The sequence below is a fragment of the Sapajus apella genome, unplaced genomic scaffold (genome assembly GCF_009761245.1).
Source record: "Sapajus apella isolate SASKATOON/1434 unplaced genomic scaffold, GSC_monkey_1.0 scaffold139, whole genome shotgun sequence".
Taxonomy (NCBI): domain Eukaryota; kingdom Metazoa; phylum Chordata; class Mammalia; order Primates; family Cebidae; genus Sapajus; species Sapajus apella.
Genome location: NW_022437079.1, coordinates 2,021,889 through 2,037,732, shown reverse-complemented (window position 1 = coordinate 2,037,732; position 15,844 = coordinate 2,021,889). Strand labels below are relative to the sequence as shown.

Below are 15,844 nucleotides of genomic sequence, written 5' to 3'. Positions count from 1 at the left end.
GCTTGTTCTACAGACAGCCCAGAGCCCAGAAGCTTCAGGAAGCAGCAGCAGTTTCATGGCTGTTCTCTAAACAGAGATAGAAATTTCTTAAAAGAGACAAGGCAAGGGAAACAGTGGCGTGGAAATGATCAGAGCATCTGGGCACATTTGAAATAAGGGGTTGGTGAGGAAGGGCTGGGCCATCCCATGTGGGGGTAGGGGGCAGAGTCTGAATAGGGGTAGGCAGCTGCGACTGGGGAGGCCACACAGAGAAATGCAGGCTTCTGGGCTGACCACGTGGGCTTGAATCCTGCCTCTGCCGCAGCGTGGCCAGTTTGTCTCCTCTCCACTTCCCCACTCAGGTTGGGGGCAAATAGTCAAGATATCAAATTAAATGTGCTCTTCCTCCTGAAGACCCCATCTGATGGACAATACCACTGGCACCCCCACCAGCCTCCCAGCCAGAGCCTGGGCACCCCGTGATGCCTCCTTCCTGGGGGACTGAGCGTTGAGGATGGACCCCGTCTGAGTCATGGTCCGTGACCAGCCTGCTCCATCAGGGAGGTGATCATTCAGTGTTTATTGAACAATGGATACAGAAAGAGAGTGCACGGAGCACTCTGTGTGTGTGGAAAGTAGCCCTTCTGGAAAGAAAGAATATTCATGGTCCATGTGGTTTGAGTCTGTTAAGAACGACACTAAGGCACACGGCTGGTGACCTCTGGGTCACAGATGCGGGTGAGCTCATGGTGGAACTCCTCCTTCTCTGTAGGTTTCCAGGCTGCACACGGAGGTGAGGGCAGAAAGCTGGGCAGCCCGGTCCATCTCCCCACAGCTTCCTCCAGGGCGGGATCTCCACCCAGGCCCAGGCTGCCCGTTCCTCTCCATCTCTGCCAGTCCGCCGCTCGGCTGCCACAACTCACACCAGAGGGATAGGGTAGGAGGCGCAGGCGGCCAGGCCACACATGTTCTTCCCACGCTCGATGAGGAAGTACCTGGGCAGAGAGAGGAGCTGAGGCCCGGCCGGTGGTCTCCTCACCACAGGCCTTTCTAGAATGTTCTGCTGCCCACCAAAAGCTGACTCCAGGGATGAGACCCTCTGAATTTATTATAGAACAGCAGCATTCAGTTTATTTGACCAGCAGTAAATTGTTGACCTGACTGTGAATAATTCATTCTTCCCTCTCCTTGGCTGCTAAATGAATGATCCATATCCCTCTTTTCCCGAAAATTTACCGAGGGCCCCTTCTTAGCCTGGCTGGGCTCTCACACAGCTATTTAACCACCAGGATCCCGAGGGAACATGTAAGCTCTCCTTTTCAGATGAGGATATGGTCCAGGAGGACAGGACAGAGGCATGGCCACATAGACACCCAGGCAGCACATGCCAGCCTTTTCTCCTAGGAGGGGCTGTCCCTGTTCAGGAGTACATTTGTTGCATTGATTTCTCAAAGACGGACCCTCCCAGATCCCGACTTCGTGCTAACAGAGTTCCGAGTTCTCAGCTGTTTTCCCAGCAGCGATTACAGATCCTTCTGAGGCAGCCGGCCTCCTGCCCTCCCTGCAGCCGTCCTGAAGACCTGGGGCCCTGTGAGGGCTGCGAATGGGGGCTTGGAGATGCGGAGGCTGTGCTCTCATGCTCCCTTTCCCCATGGCCTGGGCTGTGCCGGGCTGAGCAGCTTGTCTGTCGAAAGCCGTAACTCTGAGGTGGAAGAGACGGGCCTCCAGGCCTCAGCAGTGTCCCCCTCCCTGCAGTGGGACCTGGGAGCTGCTTACCCGTTCATTCCCCACTCAGGACCCCAAGAGTTTTTCACGATCCAATAAGGGATCCCGTTTTCTTCTCCATATCCAACAGCCAGTACTGCGTGGTTAACTTTATCCGGAGTTTTATGGCAGGAAGTACTGGAAAACAAAATTAAAAACGAGGCGATCATAGGGGAGGGATAAAGGCATGCCGGTCCCATCCAATGCCTCTTCAAATGCTTTAGAGCAGTGTTCCCCACGGGGGGCCAGGGAGGCCTGTAAGGTGGTGATTTAATCACCAGGAGAGAATTCTTTTTTATTTATTTTTTGAGATGGAGTCTCACTCTATCGCCTAGGGTGGAGTGCAATGGTGCGGCTGGGGTGGGGGCTGCAGGGTGTAATGGCAGGGACAGGGTTTGATGGCAGATAAGCGCGAAGAAAGGGGGAGGACCAGATCATGAGGGTCCCCGCCAGGCTCGGACCCGGGGACAGCAGGGACGCTGCTGTATTTAAAGGTTGGCGTGGCAAGAGGAGGGTTTCAGAAGGCAGATGGCTCCCAGTGGAGGCTGGACCAGTGTGTGGGGGCGTTGGGGGCCCGAGGACAATGGTGGCTGGGGCGGAGCCTCAGGGAGGGAGCAGAGGGCACAGACCTGAGCAGTGTTAATGGGCAGGCTGATGAAGGGAGGGAAATGGGGCTAAGAGGTGCGGGTGAGCTTGGTTTCGCTGAAGAAGCCTGGATGACTTCCAGCACAGGACCCTGCTGCGTGAGGCTGCTACGCTCTCCTCCCTATTTTACATCATCTTCAAATTTCTGAACACGGGTTTGCTTTTTCCTTTTTTTTGAGACAGAGCTTCCCTCTGTCCCCAAGGCTGGCGTGCAGGGGCTCGATCTTGGCTCACTGCCACCACCTCCTCCCGAGCTCAAGCAATTCCTGTGTTTTAGCCTCCCTAGTAGCGGGGATTGCAGGCATGCACCACCACGCCTGGCTATATGGTTTTTGTAATTTTAGTAGAGAAGGAGTTTAGTCATGTTGACCAGGTTGGTCTCAAACTCCTGGCCTCAAGGGATCTGCCTGCCTCGGCCTCCCAAAGTGCTGGGATTACAGGCGTGAGCCACCACGCCTGGCCTGAACATGGTTTTTATTTTTATGTTTATTTTTTTGAGACAGACTTTTGCTCTTTGCCCAGGCTGGAGTGCAATGGTACAATCTCTGCTACTGCAACCTCGGACCCCCAGGTTCAAGCAAATCTCCTGCCTCAGCCTCCTGAGCAGCTGGGATTACAGGCATGTCCCAGCACGCCCGGCTAATTTTGTATTTTTAGTAGAGATGGGGTTTTTCTCTATGTTGGTCAGGCTGGTCTCGAACTCCTGACCTCAGGTGACCCACCCGCCTCAGCCTCCCAAAGTGCTGGGATTACAGGCATGCGCCACCGCGCCCGGCCTGAATATGGGTTTTTTAAAACTGGAGGCAGCTCTTCTGTGAAGCAGCACAGAGCTTCACATTTTGGCCCTAGCTATAACTAGCCAGGTGGCTTGGGTCTGTTGTAACCCTTCTGAACTTCCCTCTCCTTTGCCATGAGAAGAGGCCGTGGCTCCTGGCCCTTGGGGCTGTGTGAGGATTAACTGAGGGGTGTGTAAAATGCCCAGCGCCTGGCAGGTGTCACGAGGGGTCTGACGCCCAGGAGTCTAGGCTGTGATAAGTCTCACGAGAGGGGTGTGAGGAGGCCCACCCAGCCCCTCCCCACTGTCCCTCCTGGCTCCTGGGACCCCGGCTCACCTGGAGTAGATGCCCCGTTTATACATCATGAAGTCGTGAGTCACCTCGAAGGCAAAGCTCACGGGGTTGTAGAGGGCCACGGCCTCCACCATCGCATCCTCGTCATACTGTGGAGACAAGACCCGCCTGTCACCCCTGCTCCCTTCACAGCACAGACTTTTGCCTCCAGCAAGGGGCTAGAGGCCCAGAGTGGCGCGGATGGCCAGAATGAGCTCCCCTGCGGCTTCCCTCCATTCCCGTCTTCGGCTCAGTTTGTCTGGCCATCTCTTGTTCCTCTGCCCAACTCTGCTCCTAGGAAACCCTGTACCCTCTGGGACAGGGACCATGATGTTCAGTGTGGACTCTCTCATTCCATCATTCCCTGAGGCTCTCTCCTGGGCCAGCAGCTCTCAGGGGTGCAGAGATGGGCGTGATGTCCCTACTGCCACCCCAGGACTCCCTGCACCCATAAACCCAGTCTACAAAGCCGTGCTGGTAGAACGTGGGGGTAATAAACCATGGACAGGTAGGTCACAGATGGCTGTGGGAACAAGAGAAGACCCAGCCAAGGGCTGTGTGCCTTCTGAGTAGGTCCTGTCCCCTCCAAGGGGGAAGGAAGGTGGCGGGAAGTCGGTAGCTTCCTGGAGGCTGCAGCTTTGAAATGAGCTCAGAGGCCAGGTGACAGCAGCAGTTAGAACCCCATGCGGAACCTTAAAAAACCCCCAAGTCCAGGCTGCGCCCCAGACCGACTACAACAGTATCGGCAGGGCAGGTCCCAGGCATCGGCACTTTTTAGAGCTTCTGGGATGGGGCGGCTGGGTTAGGGTGCGCTAACGCAGAGACCTCTAGGAGTGGAAATGAGGGCGGAAGTTACCTGCGCTGAGGCCAGGGCCCTGCTGAAGGGAAACAGGTGCAGGCGGAAGGGACGCCCAGCCTCTCTCAGTCCTGCCTCCCTGGAGGGGTGGACAGAGACTCAGCTGTGAAAAGCAAGCAGCTGCCTGGCAGGGGACTGCCTTCCTCCTGGCCTGTGGACGAGGCCTTGTGGGCCCGACAGGTCGGGGCATATCTGAGACACGGAGGGCACAGAGGCTGGCCCGGCACAGGGGTGACGCCTGCCGCAGACAGGTGGCACATTTCCTGCCAGTTCTGGCCTTCAGAGCCCTGCAGCTGTCACCAATGAGGCCCTCTCTCCTGGGGACCACGCAAAGGGATACCTCTGAGCCCCGAGTTCCCCTCTCAGTGAGATATCATGGCCCAGAGCAGCCAGCCTGAGTGACAGCAGCTACATTCTGAAGACGGTGACATCCTGAGTGCAGGTGTGGGCTGTATGTTGTCAAGGCGCTGAGCCCTGGTTCTAGAATGACATATTCTTAGTTCAAATCTGGCATCCATTTCCCAGCTCTGTGGCCTTGGGCGTGTTACTGAACCACTCGGAGCCTCTGTCTCCTCATCTATCAAATGAGGTAATAAACATACTCATCTAGGGCCAGCACGGGTCTAGGTTGATGGTTGGTACAGTGCCTGGAAGTACTCCACCAAGTTAAGCTGGTACTGCTGAGAGCTTGGCACATGCTTCCACTAAATGGCAGCTGCTGTCATTACATATATAGCGCGTTTGTGAAGTGCACATATATTTGTGGGCACACACGCAACCTGAGGGCTATGCCTCCGCTCCGCACACACACCCTCCCACACTTGCACACATGTGCACTGGAGTCCTGAGGGCGCTCACTCACGTTCCAGTTCTCTCTGGGAGAAGCAGGCTGAGACTACCACTTCCCTGTTCACGTGAGGTCCACGTGACTGCACTTGTTTTGGCTTTAGAGCTGGGGCATCAGTTACCATTCTGTTTCCCTCTAGTCCTGGCGAGAGGCCAACAGCACCGAGCACACGCCACCCTCCCTAAGCTGTGCAGGGGTGCAGGAGTGCCACACCCCCTTTGGCTGTTGTCAGCCACTCAGATTGGGTGTGGCTGTTACTGCAGCAGGGCCTGGCTCATCCTGAGTGACATACACGCAGCAGGTCTTGAACTCCTGGCTTCAAGTGATCTGCCCACCTGTCTTGTGGGACAGGACAGATTGTCCTCAGTCTCACATGCGCTGTGTCAAGCACGTGCTCATGACATCTTCCGCAAGATGTCAACAATTGCTTGCATTGGGCCGGGCGTGGTGGCTCAAGCCTGTAATCCCAGCACTTTGGGAGGCCGAGGCGGGTGGATCACGAGGTCAAGAGATCGAGACCATCCTGGTCAACATGGTGAAACCCCGTCTCTACTAAAAATACAAAAAATTAGCTGGGCATGGTGGCGCGTGCCTGTAATCCCAGCTACTGAGGAGGTTGAGGCAGGAGAATTGCCTGAACCCAGGAGGCGGAGGTTGCGGTGAGCCGAGATCGCGCCATTGCACTCCAGCCTGGGTAACAAGAGCGAGACTCCGTCTCAAAAAAAAAAAAAAAAAACCAAAAAAAAAAAAAAAAACAAACAAACAAACAAACAAAAAAAAAAACAATTGCTTGCATTTTACAGGCAAGAAAATAGAAGGGAGGTGTATGCAGACCTGGAGTTTGGAACCAGAGTCCTGCCACTCGGAGCCACGGTTTCCTCATGTATCAGATGAGGCAATAATGATACTCATCGCCTAGGGCCAGTCTGCACTCTCCCTCCCATCGCCTGCCTTGCCACCGTTACCGCGACTGAGATCCAGTGATGACCTGAACTCGTCAACCATGGGACGTGCTGCCAGAGGGCTGCCCTGCTGGGCCCGCTGGCCATCTGACAGCGTGACAGCGACCTCCTCATCACAACGCATTCCCCATCCCAGAGAGGGATCAGCACTCACGATTGTGATGTTGGCGACATCCTTGACAAAGCCGATGGCCTTTCCGGGCTGGAACTTGCAGTCACTGTCCTGTTGAGGATGCAAAGGGCATGAAATAGAGGTGAGGGACCTGAAGTCTTAGCGTCCCCTTGCAGTTCAATAACATTAACTAAGCAAAACAAGACGTGCAAGGGCCTGGGGGGTGGGATCATGTCAGAGAGAATTAGAGCATCCTTGTCCTCAAGGAGCTCAGGGTCTGGTGGCAGGTGGCTCTGTGCTGGCTTTGGCAGAGGTGGGCACACAGGGTGTGTGGTGGGAGCCTGGGGAGGGGCCTGACCCAGCCTGAGGAAACTCTCTCGGAAGTGAAGGCTGAGTCAGAGCCTGTGTGGCAGGGGAGTGGGGACAGTCCCAGCCCAGGAAACAACTCTGGCGAGAGGCAGGTGCAGGGGTAAGGTCACAAGGAGGGAAGCGCAGCCCTTCCAAGGCAGGAGAGGGACGAGGGACAGGACTGGTGTTCAGGGATGAGCATGAGGCCTGTGGGTGAGGCAGGGGAGTAAGGGAGATGGGACAGGGACACTGGTGCAGAGTCTGGGCTTTCTCCTGAAGGCTGCATGGAGCCTCTGCAGCATTCTGATCACGGCAGGAGCGGGGTCTGAGCTGGGTCTGAGAGGCCTGGGGAGGGCACCCTCCATGGAGTAGAAAAGCCCAGGTCTGAGTGGTCAGCAACTCGGATGGGCTAAGGGCGCTGTGTGGGGTCTGTGGGCTTCGCAGGCTGGCAGCAGGGAGGGCCGGGAGGGGACCGGCCCCACAGGACTGTGGGCACCCAGGAGATTCCGAGGGACGCAGTGCAAGGGGAAATGGGGAGGAGCGACGGTGCTCGGCTGTGGCGAGGCTGGGCGGAGGTGATGGCAGGGAGGTCCAGCAGCCTTGGGAGGGTGAAGGCCAGGGGTGGGCCCCAAGAGGGTCCTTAGTGCAAGAGGCCGACTGCACAGACAGAGGGGAGAGGCCAGAGGATGGCGCTCACGGCAGGAGGGAGAGGAGCCAGGAAGGTGGGGAGGGAGGGGTCCTGAGAAGGCCGGCTCAGGAAGGAGAGAGATGGTGCCACAGAGTGGGCATGGGGTGAGGTGATGAGAGGCCCCTGGGCTGGTGAGAACAGTGGGCTCGGGTAGGTGGACGAGGGAAGGAAGAATGTGGACGGCACAGACAACCGTGAGAATTCTGGCAGAAGGGAGGTCGGGGGAGAAGGGATGTCTTCCAAGGCTGGGAGGGAGTGAACTAGGTGCGCTGTGCGTCGGGAAGACAGAGCGGAGGCTGCCAGGAGTTACCTTGCCCTGGTAGGGGTAGGTGTCTTCACCCATGATGCCCTTGTTGTACAGGATGTACTCGAAAGCCTGGCTGGGTAGACCCCTGCAAGAAGGACACACCGCTGAGCCCACCTGGGGTCGCTCTGATAGAGGCGGGGCCTGCGGGGGCTGGCATGGGTGAGATGTCTGCCCTGGCAGGCTAGGGCTTGGTTGGGCAGGTCCCAGTGGCAGAGGGGGTCTCTGAGATGCCTTGGGATAAGACTCAGCAAACTCAGGGGAGGCCACCGGAGTCCAAGGAGCAGCCCAAATGTGCCTCAGTGGGACAGGGACCCCTCAAGGCCAGCTGCCCTGTCAGGAGCGCACAGCCCCACACCAAGGTCAACAGCATCAGCCAGGGCACTGTCATTGCCATGGCCACGCCCCCTGGGCAGGTGCTTCCCAGCCGCGACTCCCTGACCCCGTATGTCGATCCCGTGGGGTGGATGCTGTCATTTGCTGAGGCAAAGAGGCCCAGGGCCACAGAGCCAAAGCTAGGAAGTGGTTACAAAGGTGGGTCTTTGTCTACCTCACATGGCCTCCCCGAATAAATAAAAACTCCGCAGCTGCCCAGCAATCCCCGTCCCTGCTGTTTCTCTCCATAGCATTCAGCACCGTCTGACCTAGCCTAGCCTTGACCGTAGTCTGTCTGAGCCTGGCAGAATGTGCGCTCCTTGAGTTCTGCTGAGCGTTGTACACCAGCGCTTACACACGGCGCGTGCTTCATGACATTTGTGGCATGAATGAGAAAAGGAAGTACTGTCGCGAACCAAAGCAGACTCCTTTGAAGAACAGGCTGGGTGCAGTGGCTCATGCCTGTAATGCTAACACACTGGAAGGCCGAGGCGGGTGCATCACCTGTCAGGAGCTTGAGACCAGCCTGGCCAACATGGTGAAACCCCGGCTCTACTGAAAATACTAGCTGGGTGTGGGCGCAGGCCTGTGGTCCCAGCTACCCAGGAGGCTGAGGCAGGAGAATCGCTTGAGCACAGGAGGCGGAGGCTGCAGTGAGCCAAGATCGTGTCACTGCACTCCAGCCTGGGGACAGAGCGAGATCCATCTCAAAAAAAAAAAGAAAAAACAGTGGGACCTCAGAGTGCCAAAATGTCAGATTCTTGTTATGGGTGGGGTTTCTAAGCTGTGGAGAGGAAAGGGACACTGAACAGGCTGTGACTTCACCCCAGGCCCCCAGGACTCATTCCCCCGCAGCACAGCTCCCTGCAGGAGGAGGAAGAACCGGCTCAGAGGGGCTGGCCTGGGAGAGGGATGGTCCCCAGGGAGGTGGAGGGAGCCAGGCAGGGCGCCCCAGGGCTTTATGCACACCACGTGCCAGGTGAGCAAACACCGCAGAACTGTCCCAGAGCTCTGCATGAAGGGAGCACTGGGGTCACTGCAGAAACGTCGGCAAACTCCTGGCAGCCTGCTTAGAGTGGGCCAGGAAAGCGGGCCCAGGTGAGGACCAGCCCTGATCCACAGTCGCCTCCTGCTCGCAGGGCGCAACGAGCTAGGGAGGCTTGAACTTCAGCGAGTTCATCGAAAGGCCAACCCTGCCTCCTCGTGTGGACCTCGGGTTTGGGGGATGACAGGTAAGGCTGCTGCTCCCTCTGTTAATCCCGTTGGCCACTCTTTCAGAGGCCTTGGTGGCGGGTGAGGCTGACCTCGCTGTGGAGTGACAGCCAGGTGAGACAGTGGAGAGCGGACAGAGGCCTGGGCTCGGGGTCCAGCCCTGCCCTGTCCTGGCTGAGACCCGGCCATGTGAGGTGACTGTGCCTGTGCAACAGAGGCCATGGTGCCACCGCCCAGGGCAGTGGTGGGCGGGTATCTGTGGCAGAGCCGGCACACACTGGGTCCTGTCGAAGTGATCCGTGGGAAATGCGGAGAGGTTCTGGGCCCCTCCTAGTCAGGGACATACCCCTGGCAGCCGTGATTGTTGAAGTCCTGGGCGCAGTCCACCAGCTGCTGCTCGGCCTGGGAGAAGGACACACCGGTGAGCTGCGAGCTGAGAAGCCATCGAGGCTTTGGCACGAGGCACTGAGCCTCCCCGGCTGAGCCACATCTGCGGCCTCATCAGTGCTATGTCAAGGTGACCAGATTATAAACTCCCCAAGGGCAGGGACAGTTGCTATAGGTCCTGCAGTGCCAGCCCAGCAGCCGGCACGTGTTGGGAGGGGTTCAGGAAGCAGGGGCAGCCAGGGAAGGTGAGGGGGGCAAAGGCTGCTGGGTCCAAGCCTCTGGCCTGTAGGTATGCCCACACGAGCAGAGCGTGAGGTCACACGGCGGTGTATAGGATGGGGGAGACAGGCCCAGCCAGAGACCCTGCCCCCACCTGTCCTCAACCCAGGGCCCTTATGGCCTCACCAGGCCTGCTGTGCACTCTCCCTCCTTCCTACACAGAGGCGGGGACTAGGCCAGTTCTTTTGGATGCCTCAGCCCTCTCTCGCGGGCGAGGGGATGGATGCATAGGTCCAGGCTCTTCCCTCATGAAGACGACTGGGGCTGCTGGGAAGGGCGTAGCTCCTAGACAGATACCCACCAGGCAGGGGCCGCCTTTCTGAATCCCTACTCAGGGAAGGCTCCAGGCTGTCAAGCTAAGGACCACCCAGATCCACCTGGGAATGGGCCCTTGAGCCGGTGCCTTAATAAACTCAGATCCCTCCCGGGGAAGCATCATTTGAAATTCTTAGGCCAGATGCCCACAAGGCTGGCGCATCTGGGTCTGCCTGAAACAGTGCCCGTAGCCAATGCCCCAGGGAGACCAACAGCTCAGGCCTGCCCTGCAGCAGGCTGGGTGTCCTCTGCAGGGTCGGCCCACGTGCTGATTTCTTACCAAGGACAGCATCTTCCCAGTTGCAATGGCGATCGCAGACTCCAGGGCCCCCGTGGTGGAGAAAGTCCAGCAACTGCCGCAGGCACCCTGGAAAGGCCAGGGGAGGGCAGAAGACGTGAGTGACAGGGACACCGTGAGACAGCCCTGCCAGAGCCCTAGAGTCCCCATGTGCCTTGACAGTTTACAAAGCCCTATTCCAAATCTGTGCGTTCTGAGCCTCACAAGCCCTGAGAGGCTTGCAAAGGAGCAGAAGCAGCAGGCGGCCTCTGACCAGCGCCTGTGGACTCCCAGTCCCTGCCCCTTGGTGGCCAATCCCCACCGTCCTGCGAGGGCCTGATCGCCCACCCTATTCTGCATCTTTTGGCCCTCCTCCTGCTCGATCTTCAGCTGGCTCCTGTTCTCCCCACTGTTCGCTGCGGAAGGATGCCCCAAAGTTCCGTTTGTAGAATCTTCTCTCTCCTTTCCACCTCCAATCTCATTCTGTCCACAGTCCTGCTAAACTAACAGCTCCCCCAACCCCAGCCTCAGTGCTGACCTCCACTCAGCCTCAGACATTCAACTCACTGCCAGACGACGCCACTCAGACAGCCCTGATACCCCAGACTCTGGGGGACCCGCCCCGTCCACCTTCTGATAGTTCATTGCTGCTGCCCAGCCCCCTTATTCACAACACCTCCAGAATAAGATGAGGGACAGGGGTTGGGGCTATAGCCGGCCTGCCTGGGTCACATCCCAGCTCTGCCATACACCAGGTGGGTGACCTGAGCCGGTCACTTCCCCTCTTGAAGCCTTGACTTCATCGCTTGCAAAGTGGGAATGGCCAGGGCTGGTGATGGTGGGGCATTTGCAGCGTTAGGTCAGGTCCTGCTGGTCAGCAGTCCCTCAGGGGCACAGTGCTGGCGGCTGCTGTTAGGATTTCTCTCAGGCTCATCTCTTTGCTCACCTGTCTGGATCAGTCTTCCATCTTATACTTGTGAAAAGTCTCCAGGCCCCCTTCCTGCCTCCCATATCATCACCCCAGGTTCATGCTGACCTCCCCCGGTCTCTTCCTTCACATCCCTCTCCAGCCAGGGAGAGGAGGGGGTCGGTCTGGTGAGACCACGCCCACTGCTGAAGGAGACGGGTGGGTTGAGCCTCGGGCACTGGGCTTGGGGAAGGGACCTGGTTTTAAGTCTCTGTCGTCACTTACTGACCTTGGACCTCAGGCAAACCTCCTTTCCTCTCAGGCTCCCCCTCCGTCAAGACAGAAACTCTCAACGGGGGGTGCTGAGCGGCTGGACGCTGTGGAGGCTGCTGTCCGTCCCTGTCCCCACACAGCGGCCACAGTAAGAGATGGCACACATCTGTGACAGGAAGCACCTCATGCCACCCCCACCCAGCCGGCTTGGTCCTGCCTGATGGCCCGGAAGCAGTTAATAGGAGGCCCTGGAGAATTCTTGCCAGACCTCCCCTTCCCACCTGTCCAGTGTGAGCAGGTTGAGGTTCCCACCCTTACTATGAACTGAACTGTCCTGTGGTTCTCAGAGGGCCTAAAAGGAGCCCTAGGGTCACAGGGGCAAAGGCAGCCTCCTGCCCCGCCTCCTGCCCCGCCTCCTGCTGCAAGGGGAGTTTGCTTTGCCTCCTGGGTGCTAGTTAAATATCCAACCCTTGGCAGGCTCCAGGAACGCTGCGAGCCTGGGAGGATTTAAAGCTGTGCTGTGCGGCTTTTTAGAAAGTGAAAAAACATTTCTTATGGAGAATTTCGATGGAAAGCCAGGAGTTTCCAGGAAGGAAACCTTCCCCTCATATTTCCTGGACTCCAGAGGTCCGTGTTTTTCTGAAGAAGGCCGAGACAGTCACTGCTGGGGAGGGAGGGGCCGCAGCAGGCAGGAAGAACAGCGGAGGGGCAGGGTCCAGACTCTCCAGGACAGGCCTGCGCTGAGACCCTCCAGCTCCCCCATGGAGGAAGGCGGGGCCTCTCACCTTGCCAAGCCCACTGTGCCCTGCAGGGGTGCTGTGCCCCACAGCGCAGGCCGTGGATGCCAGCCTCTGTTCTGAGAAGCTTGTGATGCAGGAGACTTGGACTAATCAGAGGGCGGCGGCCACCCAGCGCAGGGGCTGGACCCTGGTGGCTCCGAGAGGATGGAGGCAGCAAGAGGAGATGCATGGGGTTCTCGGATTGGCAAGGGGAACATGATGTTTTGGGTGGCTCTGTGGGAGAGACCTGGGATTTCCCCATACCCCAGATTTTCTCAATGGGGAAATCTAGGGTATGGGGAAATAAACTCTCAAGGGAGGGGTGGTGCTGGAAGGATTGGTGACCACTTTAGCCTAATAAAGGGGAGCTTTTGCATCCTCCAGAGCGGCTCAGAGAACTGGCGACCTCCCCAGCCTTTCAAAGGAAGAGGGCTGGAAGGAGGCGGAGGGAAAACAGGCAGGGAGGTGCTTGCCATTGTTCTGTGGACCTTTTGAGTGGCCCTTCCTGGTGTATTGTCTGGGAGTGTGGCTGTTTTCGGGAAGAGGATAGAGATCGCCAGGCATACCTGATTTTTCACGGGTGAGACAAAATTTCCCTTTTTCCGCCAGTCCACGGAAGGTGGATAGGGACCAGTACCTCGGAGGTAGTTACTTTTGGTGGCTGAGCAATTCTGGAACAACCAAACACATTTTTTTCAGGAAAAAAACCAAAACCAAAACTAAAAACCTTTCTGACAGCAACAAGAAGAACTGTATAAAGATGGAAACTATGCCGGGCGCGGTGGCTCAAGCCTGTAATCCCAGCACTTTGGGAGGCCGAGGCGGGTGGATCACGAGGTCAAGAGATCGACACCATCCTGGTCAACATGGTGAAGCCCCGTCTCTACTAAAAATACAAAAAATTAGCTGGGCATGGTGGCGCGTGCCTGTAATCCCAGCTACTCAGGAGGCTGAGGCAGGAGAATTACCTGAACCCAGGAGGCGGAGGTTGCGGTGAGCCGAGATCGCGCCATTGCACTCCAGCCTGGGTAACAAGAGCGAAACTCCGTCCCAAAAAAAAAAAAGGATGGAAACTCCAAGAGAGAATGAGGAAGGCCGATGCTGTCAGAGCCTTCCTTCTCCTGTCTATGAGTCCCAAATGCTAAATGGTATGTCCCCTTGAGGGTCCAGAGCATTAGGACACGGTAGACGGAAGTAGCAAATAAAAATACAGCTCACCTAGTTAAATGTGAATTTCAGGTAAACAATGAATAACTTTGTAGTGTACGTACATCCTGTGCAATATTGAGAATATACTTATGCTAAAGAATTACTTGTTGTTTATCTGAAATTCATTTTTAACTGAGCATCTATATTTTAATCAGGTAGATCTAAGTTAAGGGTCCACATTGCTAATGCCATGGGCCTGGACTGAGGGACTGCTGAGAGCTGACTCCTCTGGTTCCTCCAAAGAATCCGGGGACACCCTCAGCTGCATTTGGGGGATGGGACTGAATCTGCCTAGAACAGAGCAGGCACCAAATTTATTCCAAAGATTTCAGTAAAAAGATTCAGATTTGGTTGCAATGAATTATACCTACCTGAGGTTCTGACCAAAGGTACTTGCGTTTTATTTCAGCAAAGCTCATGTCTGAAAATTGGTTCACTGCCACTGAAAAAAGAGAAGGAGAAAATAAAACCAAAAACAGAGACAGTTAGTGACTCACTAATGAAGAAATAAGAAACAATGAAGAAACCTCCTGTTTACCTTGTCCTATTTAGAACCACTGCAACTCATCTCCTTTAAATTTCTGTATTTAATATAATTCAGTACACTGAGGTCAGCTCTCACCGTGCTTCTAAAACATCTGGGGAGCTTCTCAATGGTATAGATGTCTGGGCTGTACTCCAGAGATGCCAATATAGTTGGTCTCGGGTGGGGCCTGGGCACTCACTTTTTTAGATACTCCCCTGGTGAGTCTGGTGGATGGCTAGGTAAAGAACCATTTCACCAGTACCGGGGCCTTCCTGCCTGCTGCCTAATTCGGTCTCCACATGGTCCCGGGAGGGGCTGTGTAATCATGTTTGCCTTTTTTTCTTTTCTTTTTTCTTTAAAGACTGAGTCTTGGTCTGTCTCCAAGGTTGGAGTTGCAGTGGTGCGATCTCAGCTCACTGTAATCTCTGCCTCCCAGTTTCAAGCGATTCTCCTGTCTCATCCTCCTGAGAAGCTGGGATTACAGGTGACCGCAACCATGCCTGGCTAAGTTTTGTATTTTTAGTAGAGATGGGGTTTCATCATGCTGGTCAGGCTTGTCTTGAACTCCTGACCTCATGTGTTTCACCCACCTCGGCCTCCCAAAGTGCTGGGATTACCGGTGTGAGCCACCGAACCCGGCCTCATTTCTGCTTTACTGCCTGTGTTAGCATACCTGAAGGTCACATGCTAGGACTGGGCAGAAATGAGGTTCACGCCCATTTCCTTCCAGCTCATGCTTGATGCCTATATTCCTGATTTAGTCAATTACCAACATTTCTCAGAGTCCTCAGCAAATACGCTGGACGTGTGTGTGGGTTTCTAGTGAAATTAATTCAGAGTGAAAGCAGATGTTCCCAGGGGCTGCTCGCTCATGGGCTCAGAGCACATGTCTGAAGAGGCCCTATCCCCTGCAACAATGCAAAGACACAGCTTGGCTTTTAGGCTGAACCCCCAGATGGCAGGAATCGGGCAGGGGCTTCTACAGAGCCTCTTGTAAACTTCACAACCACCCACAGGAGTATCGGCATTGTCCCAAATTTATAATCCCACATTACACAGGGAGTGACAGTGGAGCCACAATCAGAGGTCAGCCAAACACAGCTTCAGAGCCCAGGCTTCGGCTCCCTTCACCCACAAGCCCCCAGTGGCCCTTTCATGGGCTGGGTCAGTAACTGACTAGCTTCCAGGAAGGAAGGCATGCACGTACTTTTAAACGTGTGATTCCCGTTGTTGTGAGCGTTTATCTTCCTCCAGTTGCTGGCAAATGTCTGCAGCCTGTGCTGGTACTCCTCCTCCCGGCTGTATGTCTTATGGTGCTAAAACAAAACGGGCGGCAGCAAGTCAGGGAACAGGCTGCGGCTCCCTAGAGGGAGGCTTTTTTGTTTTCATAAGAGGAAGGATCAAAGTTTTCTTTCTGCTGTGATTCTCAGGCCAAATCTGTGTTAATGGGTTAACAAATCTGTGTTAAGCACTGCCCTTCGTCTCTGCTGAGAAATTTGGGAAGTTACAAAGTAATCCTGTCTTCAGGGACCTGTGGCCAGAATGAAGATCATATAGCTGCCTGGAAGTCAGCTCACGGTCCAAGAGGAACTGGTGAACAGACCTGGCACATGCAGGGCACTCCTGGACGCCACTGCTGGCGCTGGGCCAAGTTTATGGCAGAAATCCCCATTTTCCAAAAGCACATGCAT

At 55.9% G+C, this 15,844-nt stretch overlaps 1 protein-coding gene across 1 annotated transcript in view; it reads right to left on the bottom strand.

Annotated features, from left to right (window-relative positions):
- Positions 1-531: 531 nt before the first annotated feature.
- The window catches only part of CTSH (cathepsin H), a 22,663-nt gene continuing 7,350 nt past the window's right edge, over positions 532-15,844 (bottom strand). Inside the window, exons 3-12 of the mRNA XM_032263847.1 lie at positions 15,361-15,469; positions 13,999-14,069; positions 12,985-13,089; positions 10,463-10,549; positions 9,548-9,603; positions 7,621-7,702; positions 6,317-6,385; positions 3,501-3,607; positions 1,756-1,881; positions 532-974 (exon numbers count right to left, since the gene is read on the bottom strand). Of these exons, the coding sequence (XP_032119738.1) occupies positions 899-974; positions 1,756-1,881; positions 3,501-3,607; positions 6,317-6,385; positions 7,621-7,702; positions 9,548-9,603; positions 10,463-10,549; positions 12,985-13,089; positions 13,999-14,069; positions 15,361-15,469 (888 nt within the window). The 3' untranslated portion in view covers positions 532-898. The remainder of the gene's footprint in view (positions 975-1,755; positions 1,882-3,500; positions 3,608-6,316; positions 6,386-7,620; positions 7,703-9,547; positions 9,604-10,462; positions 10,550-12,984; positions 13,090-13,998; positions 14,070-15,360; positions 15,470-15,844) is intronic.